Source organism: Oenanthe melanoleuca, linkage group LGE22 (genome assembly GCF_029582105.1).
Source record: "Oenanthe melanoleuca isolate GR-GAL-2019-014 linkage group LGE22, OMel1.0, whole genome shotgun sequence".
NCBI classification, from domain to species: Eukaryota; Metazoa; Chordata; class Aves; order Passeriformes; family Muscicapidae; genus Oenanthe; species Oenanthe melanoleuca.
Window position 1 is genome coordinate 1,449,014 of NC_079363.1, and position 24,715 is coordinate 1,473,728.

General features: G+C 58.1%; 1 protein-coding gene across 1 annotated transcript in view; it reads left to right on the forward strand.

Moving 5' to 3' along the window:
* Window positions 1–392: 392 nt before the first annotated feature.
* Window positions 393–24,715, forward strand: part of ESPL1 (extra spindle pole bodies like 1, separase) — a 31,025-nt gene continuing 6,702 nt past the window's right edge. The window contains exons 1-28 of the mRNA XM_056515149.1: window positions 393–416; window positions 909–1,035; window positions 1,440–2,501; window positions 2,939–3,043; window positions 3,166–3,286; window positions 3,840–3,976; window positions 4,324–4,452; window positions 4,761–4,885; window positions 5,301–5,479; window positions 5,546–5,627; window positions 6,335–6,494; window positions 6,974–7,109; window positions 8,316–8,455; window positions 9,534–9,668; window positions 10,317–10,436; window positions 11,423–11,594; window positions 12,323–12,454; window positions 13,084–13,240; window positions 14,013–14,122; window positions 15,406–15,800; window positions 15,918–17,024; window positions 17,924–18,779; window positions 18,875–18,958; window positions 19,636–19,849; window positions 21,203–21,480; window positions 22,186–22,313; window positions 23,266–23,388; window positions 24,192–24,365. Coding sequence (XP_056371124.1) covers window positions 949–1,035; window positions 1,440–2,501; window positions 2,939–3,043; window positions 3,166–3,286; window positions 3,840–3,976; window positions 4,324–4,452; window positions 4,761–4,885; window positions 5,301–5,479; window positions 5,546–5,627; window positions 6,335–6,494; window positions 6,974–7,109; window positions 8,316–8,455; window positions 9,534–9,668; window positions 10,317–10,436; window positions 11,423–11,594; window positions 12,323–12,454; window positions 13,084–13,240; window positions 14,013–14,122; window positions 15,406–15,800; window positions 15,918–17,024; window positions 17,924–18,779; window positions 18,875–18,958; window positions 19,636–19,849; window positions 21,203–21,480; window positions 22,186–22,313; window positions 23,266–23,388; window positions 24,192–24,365 — 6,648 coding nt within the window. The 5' untranslated portion in view covers window positions 393–416; window positions 909–948. The remainder of the gene's footprint in view (window positions 417–908; window positions 1,036–1,439; window positions 2,502–2,938; window positions 3,044–3,165; window positions 3,287–3,839; window positions 3,977–4,323; window positions 4,453–4,760; window positions 4,886–5,300; window positions 5,480–5,545; window positions 5,628–6,334; window positions 6,495–6,973; window positions 7,110–8,315; window positions 8,456–9,533; window positions 9,669–10,316; window positions 10,437–11,422; window positions 11,595–12,322; window positions 12,455–13,083; window positions 13,241–14,012; window positions 14,123–15,405; window positions 15,801–15,917; window positions 17,025–17,923; window positions 18,780–18,874; window positions 18,959–19,635; window positions 19,850–21,202; window positions 21,481–22,185; window positions 22,314–23,265; window positions 23,389–24,191; window positions 24,366–24,715) is intronic.

Sequence of the window (24,715 nt, forward strand, 5' to 3'; positions counted from 1 at the left end):
AGAGAGACACGGGGACAGAGGGACAGTGGCACCGGGATGTGGCACACTGACCTGCTCTGCCTGCCCCGAGGGGACACGGGACACACGGACAGTGGGACACACGGACAGCGGGACACCCCTCCCCGAATTCCCCTCCATATCCCGGGGATCCCCCTCCCCCCGCCCCCCAAATCCCGGGGGTCCCGCCCCGGCCACGCCCCCTCCGCACTGACCCCGCCCCCTCATTAACCGCGCCCCGCCCCGCGCAGGCGCACAAAAAGACCGCGTGACGGAGCAAGGACTACAACTCCCGTGATGCCCCGCGAGGGGCGGTGCCGCGCGCTGATTGGACGCCGCTGGGCGGTGCCGAGCGCTGATTGGCTGCGGCCGCGGTTTGAACGGACGGCGGCGGAGCGGCGGCGGAGCAGCAGCGCAGCGTGAGGGGGGGGGGGGCGCGGCCCGGGGGGAATTTGGGGCAATTTGGGGGTCCCTGGGGGGATTTGGGGGCTGAGACCCCCTCAGGGAGCCGGGGAGGGGCAGAGGGACCTGTGGGGCGCGGGTGAGGGGAGCAGGGTGAAAGCCGCAGGAGGCCTGAGGGGGTGGCGGGCGCTGGGCCTCTCTGAGGGGCGGGGAGTGAGGGTGGGGCTGGAAATGGGGCTGGGGGTCAGGAATTGGGACCAGCGGGGTCTGTGGGCCCTGAATGGGGGGATTTCGGGTGATCTGACCCCTTAGGAGAGCTGGGGAGTGGGGCTGGGGGCTTTGGGGGAAAAGGAATGGGGCTGTAGACCCCCAGTGGGGCTGGGGTGTCAGAAATCGGGGCTGGGGGCGCTCTGGCTTGCAAAGAAATAGGGCTACAAGAGGTTTGGAGGGCTCTGGGTTTGGGGATTTGGGGCGTTCTGGGGGTCCCACACCTCCCCTTGCCCTCCCAGCCCCGCATCACATTGAAGCCCCTCACGAGAAGCGCCCGGGATGGACACGGACGGAACCACGGACGGAACCACGGACGGAACCACGGACGGCTGGGCCGGCATCGAGCAGCGCCTGGAGAAGATTCGGGTGAGCCAGAGGGGCTCTGATCCCTCTTCTGGGACATTTGGGGGTTCTGGGCTGGGCTCTGATCCCTCCTCTGGGACATTTGGGGGCTTCTGGGCTGGATTCTGGGCTCCTGGCTCCTGCTTTTCCCAGGAAAGTTCCTGGATCCCACTATGAGACCTCTGGGGAGTTCTAAGCTGGTTCTGGCTCCCTCTTTTCCCAGGAAATGCCCCTCGAGGGTCTCTGCCCTGACCCCAAATCCCTCTTTCCCCAGGAAATGCCCCTCAAGGAGTTCTGCTTTAATCCTAAATCCATTTTTCCCCAGGAAATAACCCTTGAGGGGGTTCTGCCCTGACCCCAAACCCCTCTTTCCCCAGGAAATGCCCTTTGAGAGGATCTGCCCTGACCCCAAACCCCTCTTTCCCCAGGAGAGCCTCCGCAGCCGCTCGGGCCCGCCCTCCCGCCGCGTCCAGCTGTGCGACCGCGCCCTGCGCTCCTGCGTGGAGCAGCTGGCCCAGCCCGGCGGGCTGCTAGCCCACGGCGCCCAGCTGCTCGCCCTGGCCCAGGAGGCCGCCCAGACCTACCTGCAGCTGGTCCCCTCGCCCCCTGAGCTGTACCTGGAGAAAATCCTGTTCCACGTGCTGCGCAACGCCGCGGGCTGGGCGGGGCCGCACACCTGGGGAGCGGCCGAGCTGCTGCGGGCGCGGCTGCGGCGTGGCCACCAGAGCGGCGAGTGGGCTACCATCGCCCGCAGCGGCTTCAGCGTGCTCTGGAGGGCTGCAGCCTCCCTGGCTGGCCCTGAGAGGCCCAGGGAGGAGGGCAGGGCGGTGCTGACCGCCCGGCTGCGCGCCCTGCGCTTCCTGCTGCTGCTGGAACCTCGGGACGGCGAATGCCGCGAGTCCTTCCAGCCTCCCTTCTTCACCTCGCACACCGCCCACAACGCTGCGGCTGCTGCTGCCCTCTATGAATCCCAGAGAGCTCCCTGCCCGCTCTTCCTGGCCAGGCAGCTGGGGGAGCTGCTGCTGGACACGCTGAGGGATGAAACTCCTCATCCTCGTCCCCACCAGAGCTGCCTGTGCCACCTGGAGCTCACGCTGGAGCGCTGCCGCCACCTCTGCAAAGCCCGGCGCCACCGCGAGGCTCTGGAGGCCCTGCAGGATTCCAGAGGGTTTATTTCAGGAGCTGGGGATTCCCTGGGAGCCCCTCTGGAGCTGCTGGAGGCCGGTGTCCAGCTGAGCCGGGCGCTGGCCAAAGGCGTGGCCGGAGTGCAGGCGGTGGGGCCGGCGCTGCGCCGGGCAGGAGCGGCGCTGGGGGCGGAATGTTCCGGAAAGGTTCTGCGGGTGCTGCTGGAGTGTTCCCAGTTCGTGCTGGCCCAGCTCGGGGAGGTGCTCAGGAGGAGCAGGGAGCTGCCCCTCGGCCTCCAGGAGCTGCCTGGGGTCTGCGGCTTCTGCCAGGGCCACGGGCGGGCGCTGCGGCGGCTGCTGGCCCAGGTGAGGAGCAGGAGGAGGAGCAGGGATGTGGGGTCAGCATTCCCTGCAGTCCCTCAGGGTCACTCCGTGCTGGTCCCAGCCCTGGCAGCAGCTCCTGGAGTTTGGGGAGTCCCAAATCCCACTTTTCCCTTTTCTTGCCCTTCCTGGACCCCGAATCTCACTTTTTTTCTTTATTGGATCCCAAATCCCACTTTTCCCCTTCTCTGGACCCCAAGTCTCACTTTTCTTCTTTACTGGACCCCAAATCCCACTTTTCCCCTTTCCTGCCCTTCCTGGACCCCAAATCCCACTTTTCTCCATCCCAGCAGCAGCTCTTGGAGCTCCTGAACGCATACATCCCACTTTTCTTCTTTCCTTGACCCCCAAATCCCACTTTCCCCATTCCCTGACGCTACTCCCAGCCCAGCATTCCCAAATCCCGTTTTTCCCACTCCCAGGTCCCTTCTGACTGTATCAGGGAGCAGGTGATGGTGAAGCAGCTGCTGTTCCACGGCCTCCAGCTCTTCTTCAACGCCATCCACGAGATATTCCAACGTTCTCAGGTATCCCAGGGAACAGATCCCAATCCTTCAGGGGGCTGGGAGCCTCTCCCAGGGGAGGTGGGGCTGGAATTTGGGGATGGAGGGGTCCCAGAGTGTCCCCTGAGGCTCTGCTGTCCCCACAGCCCTCGGAGTGGCCGGAGCTGGGACAGGTGACCACGAGCTGTGTCCAGAGCATCACCTGGATGCTGGAGGGGCTGGAGGGGCTGCCCGAGGCCGAGAGGGGCAAATTCCTCGATGTCACCGGTCAGTGCCACCCCCTGTCCTTGTCCCCAGTGTCCCCATCCCCAATGCCACCCCCTGTCCTTGTCCCCAGGGTCTCCATCCCCAGTGCCATCTCCTGTCCCCATCCCCAGTGTCGTCAGGGGTCAGTGCCACCCCAGGGCTCTGTATCCCCATCCCAGTGTCCAGGGGGTCACTCCATGTCCTGGGGGGGGGGGGGGGGTCACTGTGTCCCCATCCCAGTGTCCAGGGGGTCACTCTGTGTTTGGGGGAGTTGGGATCAGCCCTGGATGAGGAGGGGTCACTCAGTGTCCCTTCCCTGCCCCATTGGTCCCTCTGCCCCACTGGTCACTCTGTCCCCTCTGCCCCTTTGGTCACTCTGTCCCCTCTGCCCCATTGGTCACTCTGTCCCCTCTGCCCCATTGGTCACTCTGTCCCCTCTGCCCCACTGGTCACTCTGTCCCCTCTGCCCCTTTGGTCACTCTGTCCCCTCTGCCCCATTGGTCACTCTGTCCCCTCTGCCCCACTGGTCACTCTGTCCCCTCTGCCCCACTGGTCACTCTGCCTCCGGCCACAGCTGCGGCCGCCTCCCGCCTGGCGCAGGCCCTGCAGAGCCGGACGCTGCCGGACGCGGCCGGAGCCGTGTGTGAGCCCCTGTGCCGGGCAGTGCTGGATGGACACGGCTACGGCTGGGCTGGAGTGACCGCAGACAGGGTACTGGGGGGCTGGGATGAGGCATGGGAGTTACTGGGATGGGATACTGGGGGTACTGGGATGGGGAGCTGGGGGTCCTGGGAGTACAGGACATACTGGAGGTCCCTGGCCATACTGAGCTCACTGGGATGAGCTGTCCTTGGGCACACTGGGATCACTGGGCACCCTGGGACAGCTGTCCCTGGCAATACTGGAATCACTGGGCACACTGGGATCACTGGGCACCCTGGGACAGCTGTCCCTGGCCATACTGGAATCACTGGGCACACTGGGATCACTGGGCACACTGGGACAGCTGTCCCTGGCCGTACTGGGCACACTGGGACAGCTGTCCCCTGTCCCCACAGCTGCACAGGTGTTTCAGGCTGCAGGTGGAGAGCTGGCGCAGCCGGGGCCAGCACCAGAGAGCCATGGATGCCGTGGGGCAGTGGCTGCTGGCCCTGGGGCCACTCTGCTGGGGACACCAGCCATCCCAGGTACTGGGGACACTGCTGGGATGGGGACACACTGCTGGGGACACCAGCCATCCCAGGTACTGGGGACACTGCTGGGACGGGGACACGGTGCTGGGGACACAGTGTGGGGACTGGGGACACGCTGCTGGGGACTGGGGACACGCTGCTGGGGATCCCAGTGGTCCCAGGTACTGGGGACACATTCCCAGGTGTCAGGGACACACTCCCACTGTTCCCAGTTACCAGGGCCCCATTCCCACTGTTCCCAGTTACCAGTGCCACATTCCCACTGTTCCCAGTTACCAGTGCCACATTCCCACTGTTCCCAGTTACCAGGGCCCCATTCCCAGTCCATCCTGGGCCAACCCAGCTCCCTGGTGGCCGAGCCCGTGGCGCTCTGGGCCAGGATCAAGATGGAGGCAGCCAAACAGGGAGAGGAGGAGCTGCGGCTGCGGTGAGGGGATGGGGATCTGGGAATTTGGGAATTTAGGATGGAGGGATTGGATCAGGGATTGGGATGGGGGATTTTGATGGAGGGAATGGGATGGAGATTGGGATGGGGGGAATGGGATGAGGGGATTGCAAGGGAGGATTGGAATGGGGGGTTGGGGGAACTGGGGTGGGGAGATTGAGATTTTGGAGGGGAAGATTGGAATGGGGAGAACAGGATTGGAATGGGATGGAGGAATTGGGATAGGGATGGGATGGGGGGACTGGAGTAGGATGGGAGGGATTGGGATGGGATCCATGGGATGGGATGGGGGATTCAGGAGCTCCTGGGACAGAGGAAGGTGCAGTGGGCAGGAGCTCCCTGCCACCCCACAACCCCAGCCGGAGCCCATTTCCCTGATCCCAGTCCCTCTCCCCAGGACCCTGTGGGACGCCCTGCAGTCCCAGTGCCGCTCCCAGTGCCAGTCCCTGCCTGGGGACGCCGTGGTGTCCCTGCTGCTGGCAGAGCTGCAGGCCTACAAATCCCTGCGGGGCCCCACGGCCTCGGAGCGCTACAACGTGCTGTGTGACCTGCTGGCCCTGGGGGGCCCTGGGGGAGCGGGGGAGCCCCTGGGAACAGGGGAGCCCCCAGGAATTGGGGACCCCCCCGGCGTGGCGGAGCCCCGGCGCAGCCTGGCCAGGGCGGTGGCGCTGCTGGAGCTGGCACAGCTGCTCTGCAGCCACAGCTTTGCTCCCCACACCGACTGGTGGGTGCTGCCTTCCCATCCCAATGCTCCTTCCCATCCTAGTTCTGATCCCATCCCATCCCAGTTCTGATCCCATCCCAGTTCTGATCTGCCATCCCATCCCAGTTCTGATCTGCCATCCCATCCCAGTTCTGATCTGCCATCCCATCCCAGTTCTGATCTGCCATCCCATCCCAGTTCTAATCCCATCCCAGTTCTGATCTGCCATCCCATTCCATCCCAATCCTCCATCCTATCCCAGTTCTGATCCCGTTCCATTCCGTCCCAATCGTGATCCTGTCCCTCCATCCCAGTCCTCCATCCCAGTTCTCCATCCCATTCCAGTCCTGATCCTATTCCATTCCATCCCAGTTCTGATCCCAATCCTGATCCCAGTCCCTCATCAATCCTGATCCCATTTCTCCATCCCATCCCAGTCCTGATCCCATTCCTCCATTCTATCCATCCCAATCTCTTATCCCAGTCCCTCGTCCCATTCCCCTGCTTCTAAGGCTCCACACCCCAATCCTCATCCCAATCCCCTCAACCCAAATCTCCCATTCCATTCCCTCCATCCCATTCTCCCATTCCTTCAATTCCTCCCCTCCCATATTCCCCATCCCATTCCCCTTATCCCAAATCCCCCCATCCCATTCCTGGGATTTTGGGCTCAAATCCCAGGATTTTGGGCTCAGTTCCTGGGATTTTGGGAATGCCTGTCCCCACAGCTCTGCCCTGGATGCCATCCAGGAGTCCCTGAGGCTGCTGGAGTCTCTGGCCCAGAATTCCCAGTTCTGGAATTCCCAGATCCGGGCTCAGCTGCTGGACGAGCGTGCCCAGGCTCTGCTCTGGCTGCACATCTGCACCCTCGAGGTTCTCATGGAAAAGGTGGGGGGGCTTTTCCTGGGATTTGGGGCTTTTCCCAGGATTTTTGGGACATCAAGATTTCCCAGGGTGATTTTCCTGAGATTTTTGGGATAATCCTGGAGCTCCCTGCATGCCCCAGACCCTTTCTGGAGGCGTTTTCCCAGGATTTTGGGGCACCCAGATTTCCCAGGCTGATTTTCCTGAGATTTTTGGGATAATCCTGGAGCTCCTTGCATGCCCCAAACCCTTCCTGTGGTGCGATTTTTCCCAGAATTTTTGAGATTTTGGCTCACCCAGATTTCCCAGGGTAATTTTCCTGGGATTTTGGGGAATCCTGGAGCTCCTTGCATGCCCCAAACCCTTCCTGGGGTGCGATTTTTCCCTGGAATTTTTGGGATTTTGGTGAATCCTGGACTTCCCAGGCTGCGATTTTCCTGGGATTTTTGGGATTTTGGTGAATCCTGTCATTCCCAGTCCCTGGCCATGTGTCCTTTCCCCAGAGCGTGGCTCGGGAGCGGCGGGGGCGGCTGCAGGGCCGGGGGCTGGAGCCCCCTGAGCCCCCCGAGCCCCCCGAGGTCGAGGGGGAGCAGCCACAGCCCTGGGATGGGATCAGCTGCAGCCTCAGCTCTGAGCGTGGTGAGAGCCTGGCTGGGGGTGGGAGGGGGAGTTTGGGGTCCTGGAGGGGTGGGAAGGGGAGTTTTGGGGTCCTGGAGGGGGTTTTGGGATCACTTGTGGGTCCTGGAGGGGTGGGAAGGGGAGTTTTGGGATCCTGGAGGGGGCAGGTATGAGATTTTTGGGATCCTGGAGGGACAGGAAAAGGCTTTACCAGGATCACTGAAGGGCTTTTTGGGATAATTTGGGATCCTGGAGGGGCAGGAAGGGGATTTTTTTGGATCACTAAAGGGGCAGGAATGGGATTTTTGGGATCCTGGAGGGGTGGGAAGGGGAGTTTGGGATCCTGGAGGGGTGGGAAGGGGAATTTTGGGATCCTGGAGGGGTGGGAAGGGAAGTTTTGGGATCCTGGAGGGGGTTTTGGGATCACTTGTGGGTCCTGGATGGGTGGGAAGGGGATATTTGGGATCCTGGAGGGGTGGGAAGGGGATATTTGGGATCCTGGAGGGGTGGGAAGGGGAGTTTTGGGGTCCTGGAGGGGTGGGAAGAGGAATTTTGGGGTCCTGGAGGGGTGGGAAGGGGATATTTGGGATCCTGGAGGGGTGGGAAGGGGAGTTTGGGGTCCTGGAGGGGGTTTTTGGGATCACTGGGAGTCCTAGAGGGGCAGGAAGGGCATTTTTTGGATCACTAAAGGGGCAGGAATGGGATTTTTGGGATCCTGGAGGGACAGGAAAAGGCTTTACCAGGATCACTGAAGGGCTTTTTGGGATAATTTGGGATCTGGAGGGATAGGAATGGGATTTTTGGGATCCTGGAGGGGCAGGAAGGGGATTTTTGGGATCACTGGGGATCCTGGAGGGACAGGAAAAGGCTTTTCAAGGACCACCAAGGGGGTTTTGGGGATCTCTGGAGATGCTGGAGAGGCAGGAATGGGATTTTTGGGATCCTGGAGGGGAAGGAATGGGATTTTGGGGATGACTGGGGATCCTGGAGGAGCAAGAAGGGGTGGAAAGGAGGTTTTTTGGGAATATGGTGGATTGGGAAGGGATTTTTTTGTGATCCTGGCAGGTCAGGAAGGGAATTTTTGGGATGCTGGAAGATCAGGAATAGCCTTTCCAGAACCAACGAGACTTTCTGGGAATCACAAACCCTTGGCAGGGCAGGAATGACTTTCCAGGATGATCCCACTTTGGGAACAGCTTTTTTTTTTTTTTTTTTGGGATCCCCCAGCTCTCTCCAAACCCCTGGATGAGGCATTTTCCCTGTGGAAGCAGCTGCTGGAAAATCCTGGAATTGCTGAGGTGCGCAGCCCCGAGCAGACCCTGAGCTCCCTGCAGCTCCTGGGCTCCCTCTACCGCCTCCAGGACAAGGTGGGGCCAAATTCCCAAAATTCCCCAAATTCCCAAATCTCTGGGGGGTGAGGGGGAGGAGGGAGGGGATTTGGGATGAAGAGAAGGAGGGAAATTGGGATAAAGAAGAGGGAATTTGGGATGAAGAGGAGGAAGAAAAGTGCTTTGGGATGAGGTGGAAGAGGGAGAGAATTTGGGATGAAGAGGAGGAAATTTGGGATGAAGAAGGAGAGAGAGTTTGGAAGGAAGGAGTTTGGAATGAAGAAGAGGAGGGAGGGAATTTGGGACAAAAAGGACGGAATTTGGGGTGATGATGGAGGGAATTTGGGATGAAGAGGAGGGAATCTGGGATAAGGAGGAAGAAGGAAAAAGTTGGGGATGATGAAGAGGAAGAGGGAAGGAATTTGGGATGAAAAAGAAGAGGGAGAAAGTTTGGAGATGAGGAAGAGGAGGAGTAAGAGAGTTCAGGGATGAGGGAGGAAGAGGGAGGGAATTTAGGGATGAGGAGGAAGAGGAGGGAGAGGTTTTGCCAGGGTTCCTGGGATGGGTTTGGGATGGATCCCAGGATGGGTTTGGGATGGATCCCAGGATGGATCCCAGGATGGGTTTGGGGTTGATCCCAGGATGGTTTGGGATGGATCCCAGGATGGGTTTGGGGTTGATCCCAGGATGGGTTTGGGGTTGATCCCAGGATGGGTTTGGGGTTGATCCCAGGATGGTTTGGGATGGATCCCAGGATGGTTTGGGATGGATCCCAGGATGGTTTGGGGTTGATCCCAGGATGGGTTTGGGGTGAATCCCAGGATGGTTTGGGATCAATCCCAGGATGGTTTGGGATGGATCCCAGGATGGATCCCAGGATGGGTTTGGGATGGATCCCAGGATGGGTTTGGGATCAATCCCAGGATGGATCCCAGGATGGTTTGGGGTGGATCCCAGGATGGGTTTGGGATGGATCCCAGGATGGATCCCAGGATGGGTTTGGGATGGATCCCAGGATGGGTTTGGGATGGATCCCAGGATGGGTTTGGGGTTGATCCCAGGATGGGTTTGGGGTTGATCCCAGGATGGTTTGGGGTTGATCCCAGTATTCCCCCAGCCCATCCAGGCCCTGCAGACTCTCCTGCTGCTCCGGGCCCTGTGCCAGCAGCTCCGGGATCCTCTGGGAACAGCGAACGCCCTGAGCCAGCTCTGCCGGCTGCTGCTGCAGCTGGGCTGTCCCTCCCAGGCCCAGGTAAATCCCAAATAAATGCAGGGAGATCCCAAATAAACCCTGGGGAATCCCAAATAAACCCTGGGGAATCCCAAATAAATCCTGGGGAATCCCAAATAAATCCAGAGCCAGCTCTGCCGGCTGCTGCTGCAGCTGGGCTGCCCCTCCCAGGCCCAGGTAAATCCCAAAGAAATGCAGGGGAATCCTGAATAAATCCAGGGGAATCCTGAATAAATCCGGGGGAATCCTGAATAAATCCAGGGGAATCCTGAATAAATCCAGGGGAATCCTGAATCCAGGGGAATCCCAAATAAGTCCAGGGAAATCCGGAATAAATCCAGGGAGATCCTAAGTCCAGGGACATCCCAAATAAATCCTGGGGAATCTGGGATGTCCTGCCCAGGCCCAGGTAAATCCTGAATAAATCCTGGGGAATTTCAAATCCAGGGAAATCTGGCAATGTCCTTCCCAGGCTCAGGGGAATCCCAAATCCAGGGGGATCCCAAATCCTAAATCCTGGGAAATCTGAGAACGTCCTTCCCAAATCTGGGGGAATCCTAAATCCAGATACATCCCAAATCCCTGCCAGGCTGGTGTTTGGGCTGTGCTGGCTCTGATCCCATTTTCCCTTCCTTTCCCCCTTTTCCATGCCCTTTCCCTCCACCCCAGCTGTTCCTGGAGGAGCTGGAGCAGTGCCTGGAGCGGGAGCAGGGCTGTGGCTCTGAGGATTCCCGGCTGCTGCTGCGCCACCGGCGGCTGCTGCTGCGCGCCGAGCTCTGCTGCCTGCACAGCCAGGCAAGCACCCAGGGCTGCCCAGAAATACACTGGGGCTGGGGGATAAAGGGACTGGGGTGGGAGGATTGGGATGGGGTCCTGAATCCCTTTTCCCCCCCTTTTTTCCCCCTTTTCCCCCCCTTTTTTCCCCTTTTTCCCCCTTTTTCCCCCCTTTCCCCCCTTTTCCCCCCCCTTTTTCCCCCTTTCCCCCTTTTTTCCCCCTTTTTTCCCCCTTTTTTCCTCCTTTTTTCCCCCTTTTTTTCCCCCCCCTTTCCCCCCCCTTTCCCCCCCCCTTTCCCCCCCCCTTTCCCCCCCCTTTCCCCCCCCTTTCCCCCCCCTTTTACCCCCCCTTTTCCCCCCCCTTTTCCCCCCCCTTTTTTCCCCCTTTTTTCCCCCTTTTTTCCCCCTTTTCCCCCCCTTTTCCCCCTTTTTTCCCCCCTTTTCTCTCCCCTTTTGTTCTTCCCCCCTTTTGTTCTTCCCCCCTTTTGTTCTTCCCCCCTTTTGTTCTTCCCCCCTTTTGTTCTTCCCCCCCTTTTTTCCCCCCCTTTTTTCCCCCCCTTTTTTCCCCCCCTTTTTTCCCCCCCTTTTTTCCCCCCCTTTTTTCCCCCCCTTTTTTCCCCCCCTTTTTTCCCTCCCTTTTCCCCCCCTTTTTTCCCCCTTTTGTTCTTCCCCCCTTTTTTTTTTTCCCAATTTTTTTTCCCCTCCAGTTTCCCAGGTGGATCAGGGCATGGCCCTGCTGCTGGAAGGGGATTGGAATAAAAAGACTGAGATGGGCAGGATTGTGATCCTGAATCCTGTTTTCTCCCATTTTTTTTCCCCATTTTTCCCCCATTTTTCCAGGTGGATCAGGGCATGGCCCTGCTTCTGGAAGGGGATTGGGATAAAAGGACTGGAATTATGGGACTGGAATAAAAAGACTGGGATGATGGGGTTGGGATGGGCTGAATTGTGATCCTGAATCCATTTTCTCCCATTTTTCTAATTTTTCCCTGTTTTCCCAGGTGGATCAGGGCGTGGCCCTGCTGCTGCAGGCCCTGGGCGACCCCCGAGCCCAGAGGGCCACCAGGAGCTGGTACCTGGCACAGGCCCAGGGGCTGCAGTTGGTGGCCACGTTCCTGGAGCTGCCCCCAGCCCAGCTGCAGGAGCCACTGCGGGAGCTGATCCAGCGGCACGGTCAGAGCCAGAATTCCCAAAAATGGGAATGGGGGGGGAGGAGGAAGTTTAGGGGTGAGGAGGAGGAGGGAGGGAATTTGGGGATGAAGAGAAGAAGGAATGAGGGGTTTTGGGGATAAAGGAGGAGGAGGAAGATGAAGTTTAGGGATGAAGAGAAAGAATGAGGGGTTTGGGGGAGAAGGAAGAGGAGATTTGGGAGGAGGAAGAGACAGAAGGGAATTTAGGGATGGAGAGGAGAAGGAATGAGGGGATTTGGGGATGAGGAGGAAGAAGATGAAGTTTAGGGATGAGGGGAAGAGGGAGGGAATTTGGGGATGAGGAGGAGGAAGAGGGAAAGAGTTTGGAGACGAGGAAGAATAGAGTTTGGGAGGGAGAGGAGGAGAGGAGTTTTGAGGATGAGGAGGAAGAGAGTTTGGGGGTGAGGAGGAGGAGGGAGGGAATTTGGGGATGGAGAGGAGGAAGAGGGAGGAGTTTGGGTGATGAGGAGGAGGAAGAGGAGAGTTTGGGATGAGGAGGAGGGAGGAATTCAGAGAGGAGAAGGAAGAAGGGATTGGGGAAGAGGAGGAAGAGGAAGGGTGGGGTGGGGATTTGGGGAAGCTTTGCTGTGAGGAGGAGGATGATGATGACAACGGTGACAAGCTGGAATCCCGGGGATGATGATGAGATTGAGGATGGTGATGATGACAATGATGATGACAATGATGATGATGATGATGGTGCCACTGCAGGCTGGAGCAGCCCCCAGGTGGCCCTGCTGGAGGCTCAGAAGCTGCTGCGCAGTGTCCTCGTGTCCCTCATGGGCAGCGACGTGCTGGGAGCCACACGGAGCCCGCGGGGCGAGGAGCCCGGGGCTGACAGCGGTCAGGGACGGGGAGCAGGGGGGAATGGGGACTGAGGGGGGATTGGGGGGGACTGGGGGCAATGGGATGGGATTGGGGTCAGTGGGGTGGGATTGGGGTACAGTGGGATGGGAACGGGATCAATGGGGGGGATTGGGTATTGGGGGACGAGTGGGGTCAGTGGGGTGGGATTGGGGTCAGTGGGATGGGATTGGGGTCAGTGGGGTGGGATTGGGGTCAGTGGGATGGGATTGGGGTCAGTGGGGTGGGAATGGGGTCAATGGGGTGATTGGGGGCAATGGGAGGGGATTGGGGTCTCTGGGATGGGAACGGGGGGAATGGGGGCAGTGGGGGGGGATTGGGGTATTGGGGGAAAATGGGGTCAGTGGGGTGGGAATGGGGTCAATGGTGGGGGAATGGGGTCAATGGTGGGGCAATGGGGTACTGGGATGGGAATGGGAACTGGATTGGGGTCCCTGGGATGGGATTGGGGTCTCTTGGAACGAGCCGAGCTCCATGGGAAGGTTGGGGAGCCTCAGGAATGGCTCCATCCCCCTGGGAACCTTCCCTGTCCCATGTCCCTCCCTGTCCCACATCCCTGTCCCTATCCCTCCTGTCCCAGTGTTCCCAGCGCCCCGTTCTGTCCCCAGGGCTGGCACTGGTGCACAAGTGGCAGGTGCTGGGGGACGCCCTGAGCTGCTGCCGGCACCTGGTGACGCTGCTGGGGCACTGCGAGGTGCTGTGCAGGGCCAGGGCCTTCTGCAGCGAGGGGCTGACCCTGGCCGGACACCTGCAGGCTGCCCGCTGGTCAGTACTGGGATTGGGGTCACTGGGAATGGGATTGGGGTCACTGGGAATGGGATTGGGGTCAGGATCGAGGAACTGACCCTGGCCGGACACCTGCAGGCTGCCCGCTGGTCAGTGGTGGGACTGGGATTGGGACTGGGGTCACTGGGAATGGGATTGGGGTCAGGATTGAGGGATTGACCCTGGCCGGACACCTGCAGGCTGCCCGCTGGTCAGTACTGGGACTGGGATTGGGATTGGGGTCACTGGGAATGGGATTGGAATCATTGGGATCAGGATCAAGGGACTGACCCTGGCCGGACACCTGCAGGCCACCCACTGGTCAGTACTGGGATCATTGGGGTCAGTGGGGTCACTGGGAATGGGACTGGGATCATTGGGATTGGGATTTATACCAGTGGGATCATTGAGATCAGGATCAAGGGACTGATCATTGGGATCACTTGGGAGTGGCAGAGTTGAAAACATGAAAAAAAAATCTCTGTGGAAAAGGAGGTTTAAGGTGAAAGTTGGGAGGTTCTGGGGAGAGTCAGGAGCCTCTGGAAGGAGGCCAGGCACTGGTGAGTGACCAGGATTGGGATTGGGATCATTTGGGATCAGGATCCTTTAGGAATGCTGGGTCAGGAGCTGAGTGTCCATCCCAGACAGGGTAGGAGATCATTCCCAGCTCCAGTGGGGTCTGAGGGCTCTTTTTTCCCAATTTTTCATGTTTTTCCCATTTTTTTCTATGCTTTTTCCTAATTTTCCCCATTTTTTTCCCATTTTCCCGCAGGTGCTCGTGGTTCCTGGTGCTGCAGTCCCAGCTGGAGCTGCAGCAGGGGGAGCTGGAGCTGAGCCAGTCCCACCTCCAGCACGCCCAGTTCCTGCTCCAGCCACAGACTGGTGAGCACTGGGAGTGGGGAAATCCCAGTCTGGGAGTGGGGGAAATCCCAGTTATCCCAGTCTGGGAGTGGGGGAGATCCCAGTTATCCCTGTTGGGACTCTAAAATCCCAAACTCTCCCTGAATTCCCATTGGAATCATTCCTTACAGCATCCAAAATCCCAAATTGTGCCTGAATTCCCATTGGAATCATTCCAGTATCCCAAATTCTGACCTGAATTCCCATTCCAGACCCCAAACCCCTCCAGCAGTTGGGAATCATTCTCAGCAGGATCCCAAATCCCAAATTCTCCCCAAACTCCCATTGCAGACCCCAAGCCCCTCTGGGAGCTGGAAATCATTCCCAAACTCTCCTCAAATTCCCATTGGAATCATTCCCTGTGGGACTCCAAATCCCAAATTCTCCCTGAATTTCCAGTCCAGAACCCCTCCAAGAGCTGGGAATCATTCCCTGTGGTATTCCCAAATCCCAAACTCTCCCCAAATTCCCATTGCGGACCCCAAACCCCTGTGGAAGCTGGGAATCATTCCCTATGGGACTCCAAAATCCTAAATTCCCATTGCAGACCCCAAACCTCTCTGGGAGCTGGGAATCATTCCTAAACTCTCTCTAAATCCCTGTTGCAGATCCCAAGCCCCTCCGGGAGCTGGGAATCATCCCAAACTCTCCCCAAATCCCCACTGCAGACCCCAAACCCCACTGGGAGCTGGGAATCATTCCCTGCAGGATCCCAAATCTCAAACTCTCCCCAAATTCCCACTGCAGACCCCAAACCTCTCTGGGAGCTGGGAATCATTCCCTATGGGACTCCAAAATCCTAAATCCCCATTGCAGACCCCAAGCCCCTCTGGGAGCTGGGAATCATTCCTAAACTCTCTCTAAATCCCCACTGCAGACCCCAAACCCCTCTGGGAGCTGGGAATCATTCCCTGCAGGATCCCAAATCTCAAACTCTCCCCAAATTCCCACTGCAGACCCCAAACCTCTCTGGGAGCTGGGAATCATTCCCTATGGGACTCCAAAATCCTAAATCCCCATTGCAGACCCCAAGCCCCTCTGGGAGCTGGGAATCATTCCAAACTCTCCCCAGATTCCCACTGCAGACCCCAAGCCCCTCTGGGAGCTGAGAATCATCCCAAACTCTCCCCACATCCCCGTTGCAGACCCCAAGCCCCTCTGGGAGCTGGGAATCATTCCAAACTCTCCCCATATTCCCACTGCAGACCCCAAACTCCTGTGGGAGCTGGGAATCATCCCAAACTCTCCCCATATTCCCACTGCAGACCCCAAGCCCCTCTGGGCCCCCGCCCCCCGAGCGCGGATCCAGCTGCAGAAGGGTCTCCCGGCCCGGAGGATCCCCCCGGAGGCCGCCCCCGCTGCCGGGGAGCAGCAGGACGGGGCGTTCCTGCGGGGTCCCGCCCTGCCCGCCCTGGCTCCCCCCGCGCTCCCGGAGCCGCCCGACGCTCTCACGGCCTCCCCCGAGCTCAAACCCGCCCGCAGGAAGAGCCTGGAGCTGCTGAGCCACGGCCCGGGGTGTCGCTGTCCCTTCTGTCGCGACCCCGCGCTGCTGGCGCTGGCGCTGCGCTGGCTGCTGGCCCAGGCGCGGGGCTGGCTCGCCGCGGGGGAGGTGGCCCCGGGGCTGGCGCTGCTGCGGGCGGTGCTGGCCCGAGCCCGGCGGGCAGGGCAGGGGTGGGGCAGCCTGGAGGGGCAGCTGGGGGTGGGATTTGGGGTGGGGGAGGTCGGCAGGGGTCGGGGGGGTGATGGGGATCTGCGGGGTGGTTGTGGGGTTGGGGAGACCAGCAGGGACAGGGGCAGAAATCTGCAGGATCATTCTGGGAATGGGGACATTCCTGGGAATGGGGACACCAGCAGGGACAGAAATCTGCAGGGTGATTCTGGGAATGGGGACATTCCTGGGAATGGGGACACCAGCAGGGACAGAAATCTGCAGGGTGATTCTGGGAATGGGGACATTCCTGGGAATGGGGACCCCTCTAGGACCAGGGACAGGGATAGAAATCTGCAGGACAATTCTGGGAATGGGGACACCTCTAGGACCAGGGACACAATCAGGGACAGGGACATCCTTGGGGACAAGAATCTGCAGGACAATTCTGGAATTGGGGACATCATCATGGACAGGAATCTGCAGAACTCCTCTGGAAATGGGGACATTGTTGGGAATGGGGACACCAGCAGGGACCCCTCTAGGACCAGGGACACCCTTGGGGACCTTCCTGAGGCCAGGAAAATTCCAGATCCCTCTGGGAATGGGGACACTCCTGGGGACAGGGACCCGTCCCCCCCCGGCCCCCTGGCCGAGCTGGTGGCCGCTGGCTACTCCACACTGGCCCTGCAGAGCCTGCCCAGTCCCTCCCAGTGCCATCCCAGTTGGGACGAGGAGCTGGAGCGGGGGCTGGCCCTGCTGGGCTCCCACAGCCCCCCCGTGGCCGGCCTGGGGGTGGCCATGGCCACTCTGCTGCTGGCCAAGGCTCTGGCCACCCTCAGCCGCGTGGCCACCGCCCTGGGCCGCTCCATGGACGATGTCCTGGCCCAGGCCTGGACCCCCCGTCCCCCCCCCACCCCAAAACCCCCAAAAACCCCCAAACCACCCCCCAAAACCGTCCCCCAAAAAGCCCCCAAAGCCAAAGCAGCCAAGACCCCAAAAGTGAAGCCCCCCAAATTTGGGGACGTTTTCGCCCTGGGGGACTCAGACCTCGATGTGCCCCCCATTGTCCTGCGGCCTGGGGGGCCCTGTACCCCCCACCCCAAATTGGGGGCAGCCCCAAAAACGCTGCTGGGGGGGCCCAGGACCCCCTTCACCATCTTCAGCGAGGAGCCCTCCCCCCCCGGGGGCGGCAGGGCCCCCAAAATCCCAGCGAGGGTCAAGTCCCGCATCAGGGTGAGTTTGGGGAGGGAAATTTGGGGGGAAATTTTGGGGGGGAAATGGTTGGGAAGGGAAATTTGGGATGGAAATGGGAGTGGGGGGAATTGGGAGGAGGGAATGGTTGGGAAGGGAAATTGGGGATATAAATTTGGGGAGGAAATCAGGAGGAGGGAAAGTTTGGGACAGGAAATTTGGGGGGGAAGTTTGGGATGGAAATTTGGGGGGGAAGTTTGGGATGGGAAATGAGGGGGGGAAATTGGGAGGAGGGGAAGGTTGGGAAGGGAAATTGGGGATATAAATTTGTGGAGGAAATCAGGAGGAGGGAAAATTTGGGAAGGGAAATTTGGGGGGGAAGTTTGGGATGGAAATTTGGGGGAGGCAAAGTTTTGGAGGGAAAATTTGGGAAGGGAAATGAGGGGGGGAAATTGGGAGGAGGGGAAGGTTGGGAAGGGAAATTTGAGGGGGAAGTTTGAAAATGGAAATTTGTAGAGGAAATCAGGAGGAGAGAAAATTTGGGGAAAAAGTTTTGGTGGGGGAAGTTTGGAAATGGAAATTTGAGAGAAATTTGGGGAGGAAATCAGGAGGAGGGAAAGTTTTTAGGGGAAATGTTGGGAAATTTGGGGTGGAAAAGTTTAGGGGGACTGAAAAATTGGGAGGAAAAGTTTTGGGGGGGAAAATGGGGGAGAGGGAAAGTTTGGGAAGGGAATTTGAGGGAGAAAAGTTTGGAGGGGAGGAAAATTTTGGAGGGCAGAAAAAGTTTATGGGGGAAACTTTTGGTGAGGAAATTTTGGGACAAGGAAAATTTTAGGGGGAAAATTTGGGGTTGGGGAAAATTTTCATGTGGAAAACTTTGGGAAGATGAGGAAAAAAATTTTTTGGGATGAAAATTTTGGGCTTTTCACCCCCTTTTCCAGGTGACTTTCAGTGACAGTGACTCAGAGGAGCCCCAAATCCCCCTGGATCCCCCCAAAACCACCCAGAAAATTTCCAGTGCCAGGAGGGTTCAGCCCCAAAAATCCCCCGGGAATTCTCCGGGAATTGGGGCTCGGCCCCGGCGGGGGCGGCCCCGGAAGGAGCCAGGGAGCCCCAAAAAGAGGGAAAAGAGGGAAAAAACAGGGAGCAAGCAGGAGGAAAATCTGGGAAAGAAGGAAAATGGCATCTCACAAACAGCTCTGGAAAAGAGGGAGAAAAGGAGAAACCCCAAAGTGGAAAAAATGGGAAATCCCGAAATGGAAAATGTGGGAAATCCTAAAATGGAAAACTCCAAAATGGAAAATCTGGAAAATCCCAAAATGGAAAGTGTGGGAAAAAGGAAAAACCACAAAATGGAAAATCTGGAAAAAAGGGAAAATCTCAAAATGGAAGAAATGGGAAACCCCAAAATGGAAAATTTGGAAAAAATGGGAAATCCCAGAATGGAAAAACTGGAAAAAAAGGAAAATCCCAAGATGGAAAATGTGGAAAAAAGGAGAAATCACAAACTGGACAATCTGGAAAAAAGAGGGATCTCCCAAATAAGAACTTCAGAAAAGAAGGAAAAGGGAAACCCCAAAAAAACTCTGGAGAAGAAGGAGAACAGAGGCCCCCGCAGGGCTGGGGGACCCCGGGAGAAGAAGGAGAGGGAGGGGATGCCCCAAAATGGAATTTTGGAGGAAAAGAAGAATTGGGAATTCAGTGGGATTGAGGAGAGGGACCCCCTGAGGGCTGTGGAGGAGGAAGAGGAGCAGGAGGAAGAAGAAATGAGCTTTGAGCTCCCCCCGCTGCCCCCAGGTGAGATTTTGGGGGGATTTTTCACCTTGGTGACCCCAAAATTGGCTTTTTTCACCCCAAAGCTGCCCCCCCATCTGTGTCCCCTCCTTTTGCAGGTGGGGCCAGGGAGGGAATTGCAGGAATTGGGGACCAGGAGGATCCCCCAAATCCAGAGGGGTCCCAAATCACCCCCCAGCCCGGTGAGCAGATGGGGTTTGGAGGATTTTGGGATAATCCAGGGGGGATTTGGGGTTGGGTTTTGGGGGGATTTGGGGCTGATTCAGAGGGGTTTGGGGGCTGATTTGGGGTTGGGGTTTTGGGGAAGGGTTGTGTATTGATTTGGGGTTGGGTTTTGGGGGGTTTGGGGCTGATTCAGAGGGGTTTGGGGGCTGATTTGGGGTTGGGGTTTTGGGGAAGGGTTGTGTATTGATTTGGGGTTGGGTTTTGGGGGGATTTGGGGCTGATTCAGAGGGGTTTTGGGGGCTGATTTGGGATTGGATTTTGGGCTGATTTGAGGGGGATTTAGGATTGGATTTTGGGGGGATTTGGGGCTAATTTGGCATCTGATTTGGGATTGGATTTGGGGCTGATTTGAGGGGGATTTGGGATTGGATTTGGGGCTGATTTGGGATTTTGGGGTCCTGCTGCACACATCCTAATTTCTCCCAAGTTTCCTTTCCTTTCCCAGGAACTTTTCCTACTTTTTCTCAGGAGTTTCCTCTCCTGAATTTTTCCTTCCTCAAAACTCTTCCTCTCCTTAAACTTTCCTTTCTTCCCCCTACCAAATTTCTTCCCTTCTGTCTTGACCCCTCCATCCCTTCTGTCCCCCAGGTGTCCCCTCGCTGGACACTGTCCCCAATGTCCCCTCTGTCCCCAGGTGTGCCCTGCCTGGCCTCGGTGCGGTCCCTGCTGCAGGCAGCGCTGCTCTGGCTGTCCCCCTGCCCCCCAGGCTCCCTCTACGGCCGCCTGTGCCAGCTGCTGGCGCTGGCCCTGGGGGACAGTGACCCGCTGGCCACCGCGGGGCTGCTGGCCGAGTCCCTGGGCGTCACCGCGCGCCACCAGCTGCTGGCCATCGTGCACGCCCGGACACGGTGGGGCAGGGGGTGTCCTGGCCGGTGTCACCTCCCAGTGTCCTTGTCCTTGTCCAGTGTCCCTGTCCGGTGTCACCTCCCAGTGTCCTTGTCCTTGTCCAGTGTTCTTGTCCTTGTCCAGTGTCCCTGTCCAGTGTCACCTCCCAGTGTCCTTGTCCTTGTCCAGTGTCCCTGGCCGGTGTCACCTCCCAGTGTCCTTGTCCTTGTCCAGTGTCCTTGTCACCTCCCAGTGTCCCCATCCCTGTCCAATGTCCCTGTCCAGTGTCACCTCCCAGTGTCCTTGTACTTGTCCAGTGTTCTTTTCCTTGTCCAGTGTCCCTGTCTAGTGTCCTTGTCACCTCCCAGTGTCCCTGTCCAGCATCCTTGTCACCTCCCAGTGTCCTTGTACTTGTCCAGTGTCCCTGTCACCTCCCAGTGTCCCTGTCCAGTGTCCTTGTCCAGTGTCCTTATCACCTCCCAGTGTCCCCATCCCTGTCCAGTGTCCCTGTCCAGTGTCACCGTCCAGTGTCCTTGTCACCTCCCAGTGTCCCTGTCCAGTGTCCCTGTCCAGTGTCACCTCCCAGTGTCCTTGTCCAGTGTCCTTGTCACCTCCCAGTGTCCCTGTCCAGTGTCCTTGTCCCTGTCCAGTGTCACCTCCCAGTGTCCTTGTCTTTGTCCAGTGTCCCTGTCTAGTGTCCTTGTCCAGAGTCCCTGTCCAGTGTCCTTGTCACCTCCCAGTGTCCTTGTCCAGTGTCCCTGTCTAGTGTCCTTGTCACCTCCCAGTGTCCCTGTCCAGCATCCTTGTCTCCTTCCAGTGTCCCCTTCCAGTATCCTCATCCCTGTCCAGTGTCCTTGTCACCTCCCAGTGTCCCCATCCCTGTCCTGTGTCCCCATCCCTGTCCAGTGTCCCTGTCCAGCATCCTTGTCCCCTTCCAGTGTCCCTTCCAGTATCATCCTCCCTGTCCAGTGTCCCCTCCCTATGTCCCCGTCCCTGTCTGATGTCCCTGTCCCTTTCTAATGTCCCTTGCATTGGCCCTTTCCAGTGTCCCCATCCCACTGTCTCCTTTCCCAAATCCTTGTCCCCAGGTTCCCTATCCCCAGATCCCTGTTCCCAAATCCCCAAATTTCCATCCCAAATTCCTGTCCCCAAATTTCCGTCCCAAATTCCTGTCCCCAAATCCCCAAATTCCCCTATCCCCAAATCCCTGTCTTCCAATTCCCCATTCCCAAATCCTCATCCCCAACTCCCTATCCCCAAATCCCCATCCCCAGATCACCATTCCCAAGTTCCCAGATTTCCATCCCAAATCCCCAAATTCCCCTATCCCCAAATCCCCCATCCCCACCTGAAGGGATTTTGGGGTGACCCCACAGGAAGAAGAGGAAACCAGCAGCAGCAGCAGCCGGAGGGGACATCGGGGGTGACATCGGGGGGGACATCTCGGATCAGCTGCGGGGCCTCTCCCTGCGGGATGGGGACAGGAGAGACCCTTCCCAGGATTCCCAGAATTCCCAGGATGATTCCCAGGATGATTCCCAGGACTCCCAGTCCCACCTGGCCCAGCTCCAGCAGCTGTTCCAGTTCAGCTCCTCGGGGCTGGGGCCGGCGCAGCGCGAGCGATTCCGGGAGCAGCTCCAGAGGATTCCCAGCGGTCAGTGCTGGGATTCTGGGCTGGGGATCCCAAATTCCCAGAGAGGGAAATCCCAAATTCCCGGGCTGGGGAGTGGGAAATCCCAAATTCAGTTTGGGGAGTGGGAAATCCCAAATTCCCAGGGACGGAAATCCCAAATTCCCAGGGAGGGAAATCCCAAATTCCCGGTCCTGGGAGTGGAAAATCCCAAATTCCCAATTTGGGCATTTGGTGGCCTCGGATGGGGTGGGGATGGTTAGAGTTTGGTTTGGGGTGATGCAATTTGGGGTGATGGATGGAATTTGGGGTGTCCCACGGGCGTCACTGTGGTTTGGGATGAATTTGGGGTAATGAATGGAGTTTGGGGTGATGAATTTGGGGTGATGGATGGGATTTGGGGTGATGGTTTTTGGGGTGATGGATTTGGGGTGCTAATTTGGGTGTCCCCAGGTGTGACGGTGTGCCAGCTGTCCCTGGTGGGTGCCAGCCCCACTGCCCTCGGGGACACAGGGATGGTTTGGGATGAATTTGGGATGATGGTTTTTGGGGTGATGGATGGGATTTGGGATGATGAATTAATTTGGGTGTCCCAGGTGTGACACTGTGCCAGCTGTCCCTGGTGGGTGCCAGCCCCGCTGCCCCTGGGGGACACAGGGATGATTTGGGGTGATGGTTTTTGGGGTGATGATGGGATTTGGGATGATGAATTAATTTGGGTGTCCCCAGGTGTGACGGTGTGCCAGCTGTCCCTGGTGGGTGCCAGCCCCGCTGCCCCCGGGGACGTGCTGCTGCTGACGCGGCTGGAGCGCGGCGCGGAGCCGCTGAGCGTGCGCATCGACAGCGGGCATGGGCAGGTCAGCACGGGCCTTGGTCCTCATCATCATCTTCATCCTCTTCATCCTCATCATCCTCATCTTCATCCTCCTCATCCTCGTCCTCGCCTTCATCCTCATCTTCATCCTCCTCATCCTTGTCTTCATCCTCGTCCTCCTCGTCATCCTTGTCTTCATGCTCATCCTCATCCCTGTCCTCATCTTCATCCTCATCTTCATCCTCATCCCTATCTTTATCTGCCTTCTCATCCTCCTCATCTTCATCCTCATCCTTCTCCTCATCCTCATCCTTATCTTCATCCTCTTCATCCCTGTCCTCCCTCATCTTTCTTCTCCTCTTCCTCTTCATACTCATCCTTCTCCTGGGATGAGGGCACTGAGTATTCCAGGGATGAGATCCTGCCTCCTTCCCCTCCTTCCCCTCCTTCCCCTCCTTCCCCTCCTTCCCCTCCTTCCCCTCCTTCCCCTCCTTCCCCTCCTTCCCCTCCTTCCCCTCCTTCCCCTCCTTCCCCTCCTTCCCCTCCTTCCCCTCCTTCCCCTCCTTCCCCTCCTTCCCCTCCTTCCCCTCCTTCCCCTCCTTCCCCTTCCTGAGGTGGGCGACACCTGCAATTCCAGGGGTTGGGATCAGAGAATAAGGATCACCCCAAATCCCAGGGGCCAGAATTCCTGATCCATCCTCTTTCTCCTTCTGGGGAAAGGAGTCGCCCCACAATCCAGGGACTGGGATCAGGGAAAAAGGGTCACCCCAAATCCCAGGGATTAGGATCAGGGAATAAGGATCACCCCAAATCCCAGGGCCCACAATTCCTGATCCCATTCCCCTCCCCAGGCCCCCCTGAGCGGGGTCCTGTGGGAATTCGAGCAGATCCAGCGGGAGCAGTGGGGTCACCCCAAATTCCAGAGATTAGGATCAAGGAAAAGGGCTCACCCCAAATCCCAGGGGCCGGAATTCCTGATCCCATTGTCCCCCCAGGCCCCCCTGAGCAGGATTCTCCAGGAGTTCGAGCAGATCCAGCGGGAGCAGCGCGAGGCCAACGCCTGCACCGAGCGCCGCGAGTGGTGGGAGCGCAGATCCCGCCTGGACCGGCGCATGCAGGTGGGACAGGGGCCCCAAAACCCAGGAAAAACCCCAAAACATCCTGGGGTCACCTGGAAATCCCCCTGGGATTCCTGTGGGATTTCCCTCCTGGGATTCCTGTGGGATTTCCCTCCTGGGATTCCTGTGGGATTTCCCTCCTGGGATTCCTGTGGGATTTCCCTCCTGGGATTCCTGTGGGATTTTCCTGGGATTTTCCCTGGGACTCCTTCAGGATTTTCCTTGTGGGATTTTCCTTGTGGGATTTCCCCAGGATTTTCCCTGGGATTCCTTCAGGATTTTCCCTGAGATTCCCTGTGGGATTTCCCTGAGATTCCCTGTGGGATTTCCCTGAGATTCCCTGTGGGATTTCCCTGAGATTCCCTGTGGGATTTTCTCTGGGATTCCCTGTGGGATTTCCCTGAGATTCCCTGTGGGATTTCCCTGAGATTCCTGTGGGATTTCCCTGAGATTCCCTGTGGGATTTTCTCTGGGATTCCCTGTGGGATTTTCTCTGGGATTCCCTGTGGGATTTTCTCTGGGATTCCCTGTGGGATTTTCTCTGGGATTCCCTGTGGGATTTTCTCTGGGATTCCCTGTGGGATTTTCTCTGGGATTCCCTGTGGGATTTCCCTGAGATTCCCTGTGGGATTTTCTCTGGGATTCCCTGTGGGATTTCCCTGAGATTCCTGTGGGATTTTCCCTGTGGGATTTCCATGGGATTCCTTTTTGGGATTCCTTTTTGGGATTCGTTTTGGCATTTCCCATGGCATTCCCAGAGTTTTTGGGGTCAGGATCCCATTCCCATTGGGTGTCTCCCCCAGAGCCTGATCCAGAGCCTGGACTCAGAGGTTTTGGGGTGCTGGAGGGGGCTGCTGCTGCCCCAGGATCCCGGGAACTCCCCCCTGGATGAGCAGGAATTGTCCCAACTGCTGCAGGAGCTGCAGGAATGTGGCTGGGAGAGCCCCAACCCTGCCCTGCTCCAGGTATGGGCTGGGGTTTGGGTTTGGGGTTTGGGTTTGGAGTTTGGGATTTGTGGTTTCAGATTTAGGATTTGAGGTTTGGGATTTGGGGTTTGGGGATTTGGTGGGATTTGAGGTTTGGGTTTTCAGGTTTGGGGTTTGGGATTTCAGGTTTGAGATATTTGACTTGGGGGTTGGGATTTGTGGTTTCAAATTTCGGGTTTGGGATTTTGAAATTTGGGGTTTGGGGTGGTGACCCTTTGGTTTGGAGATGCTGATCCCAGGATCTTTGGGGTTCTGATCTCTGGGTTTGGAGTGGTGATCCCAGGATTTGGGGTGCTAATCACTGGATTTTTAGGAGTGGTGATCCTGGGATTTGGGGTGCT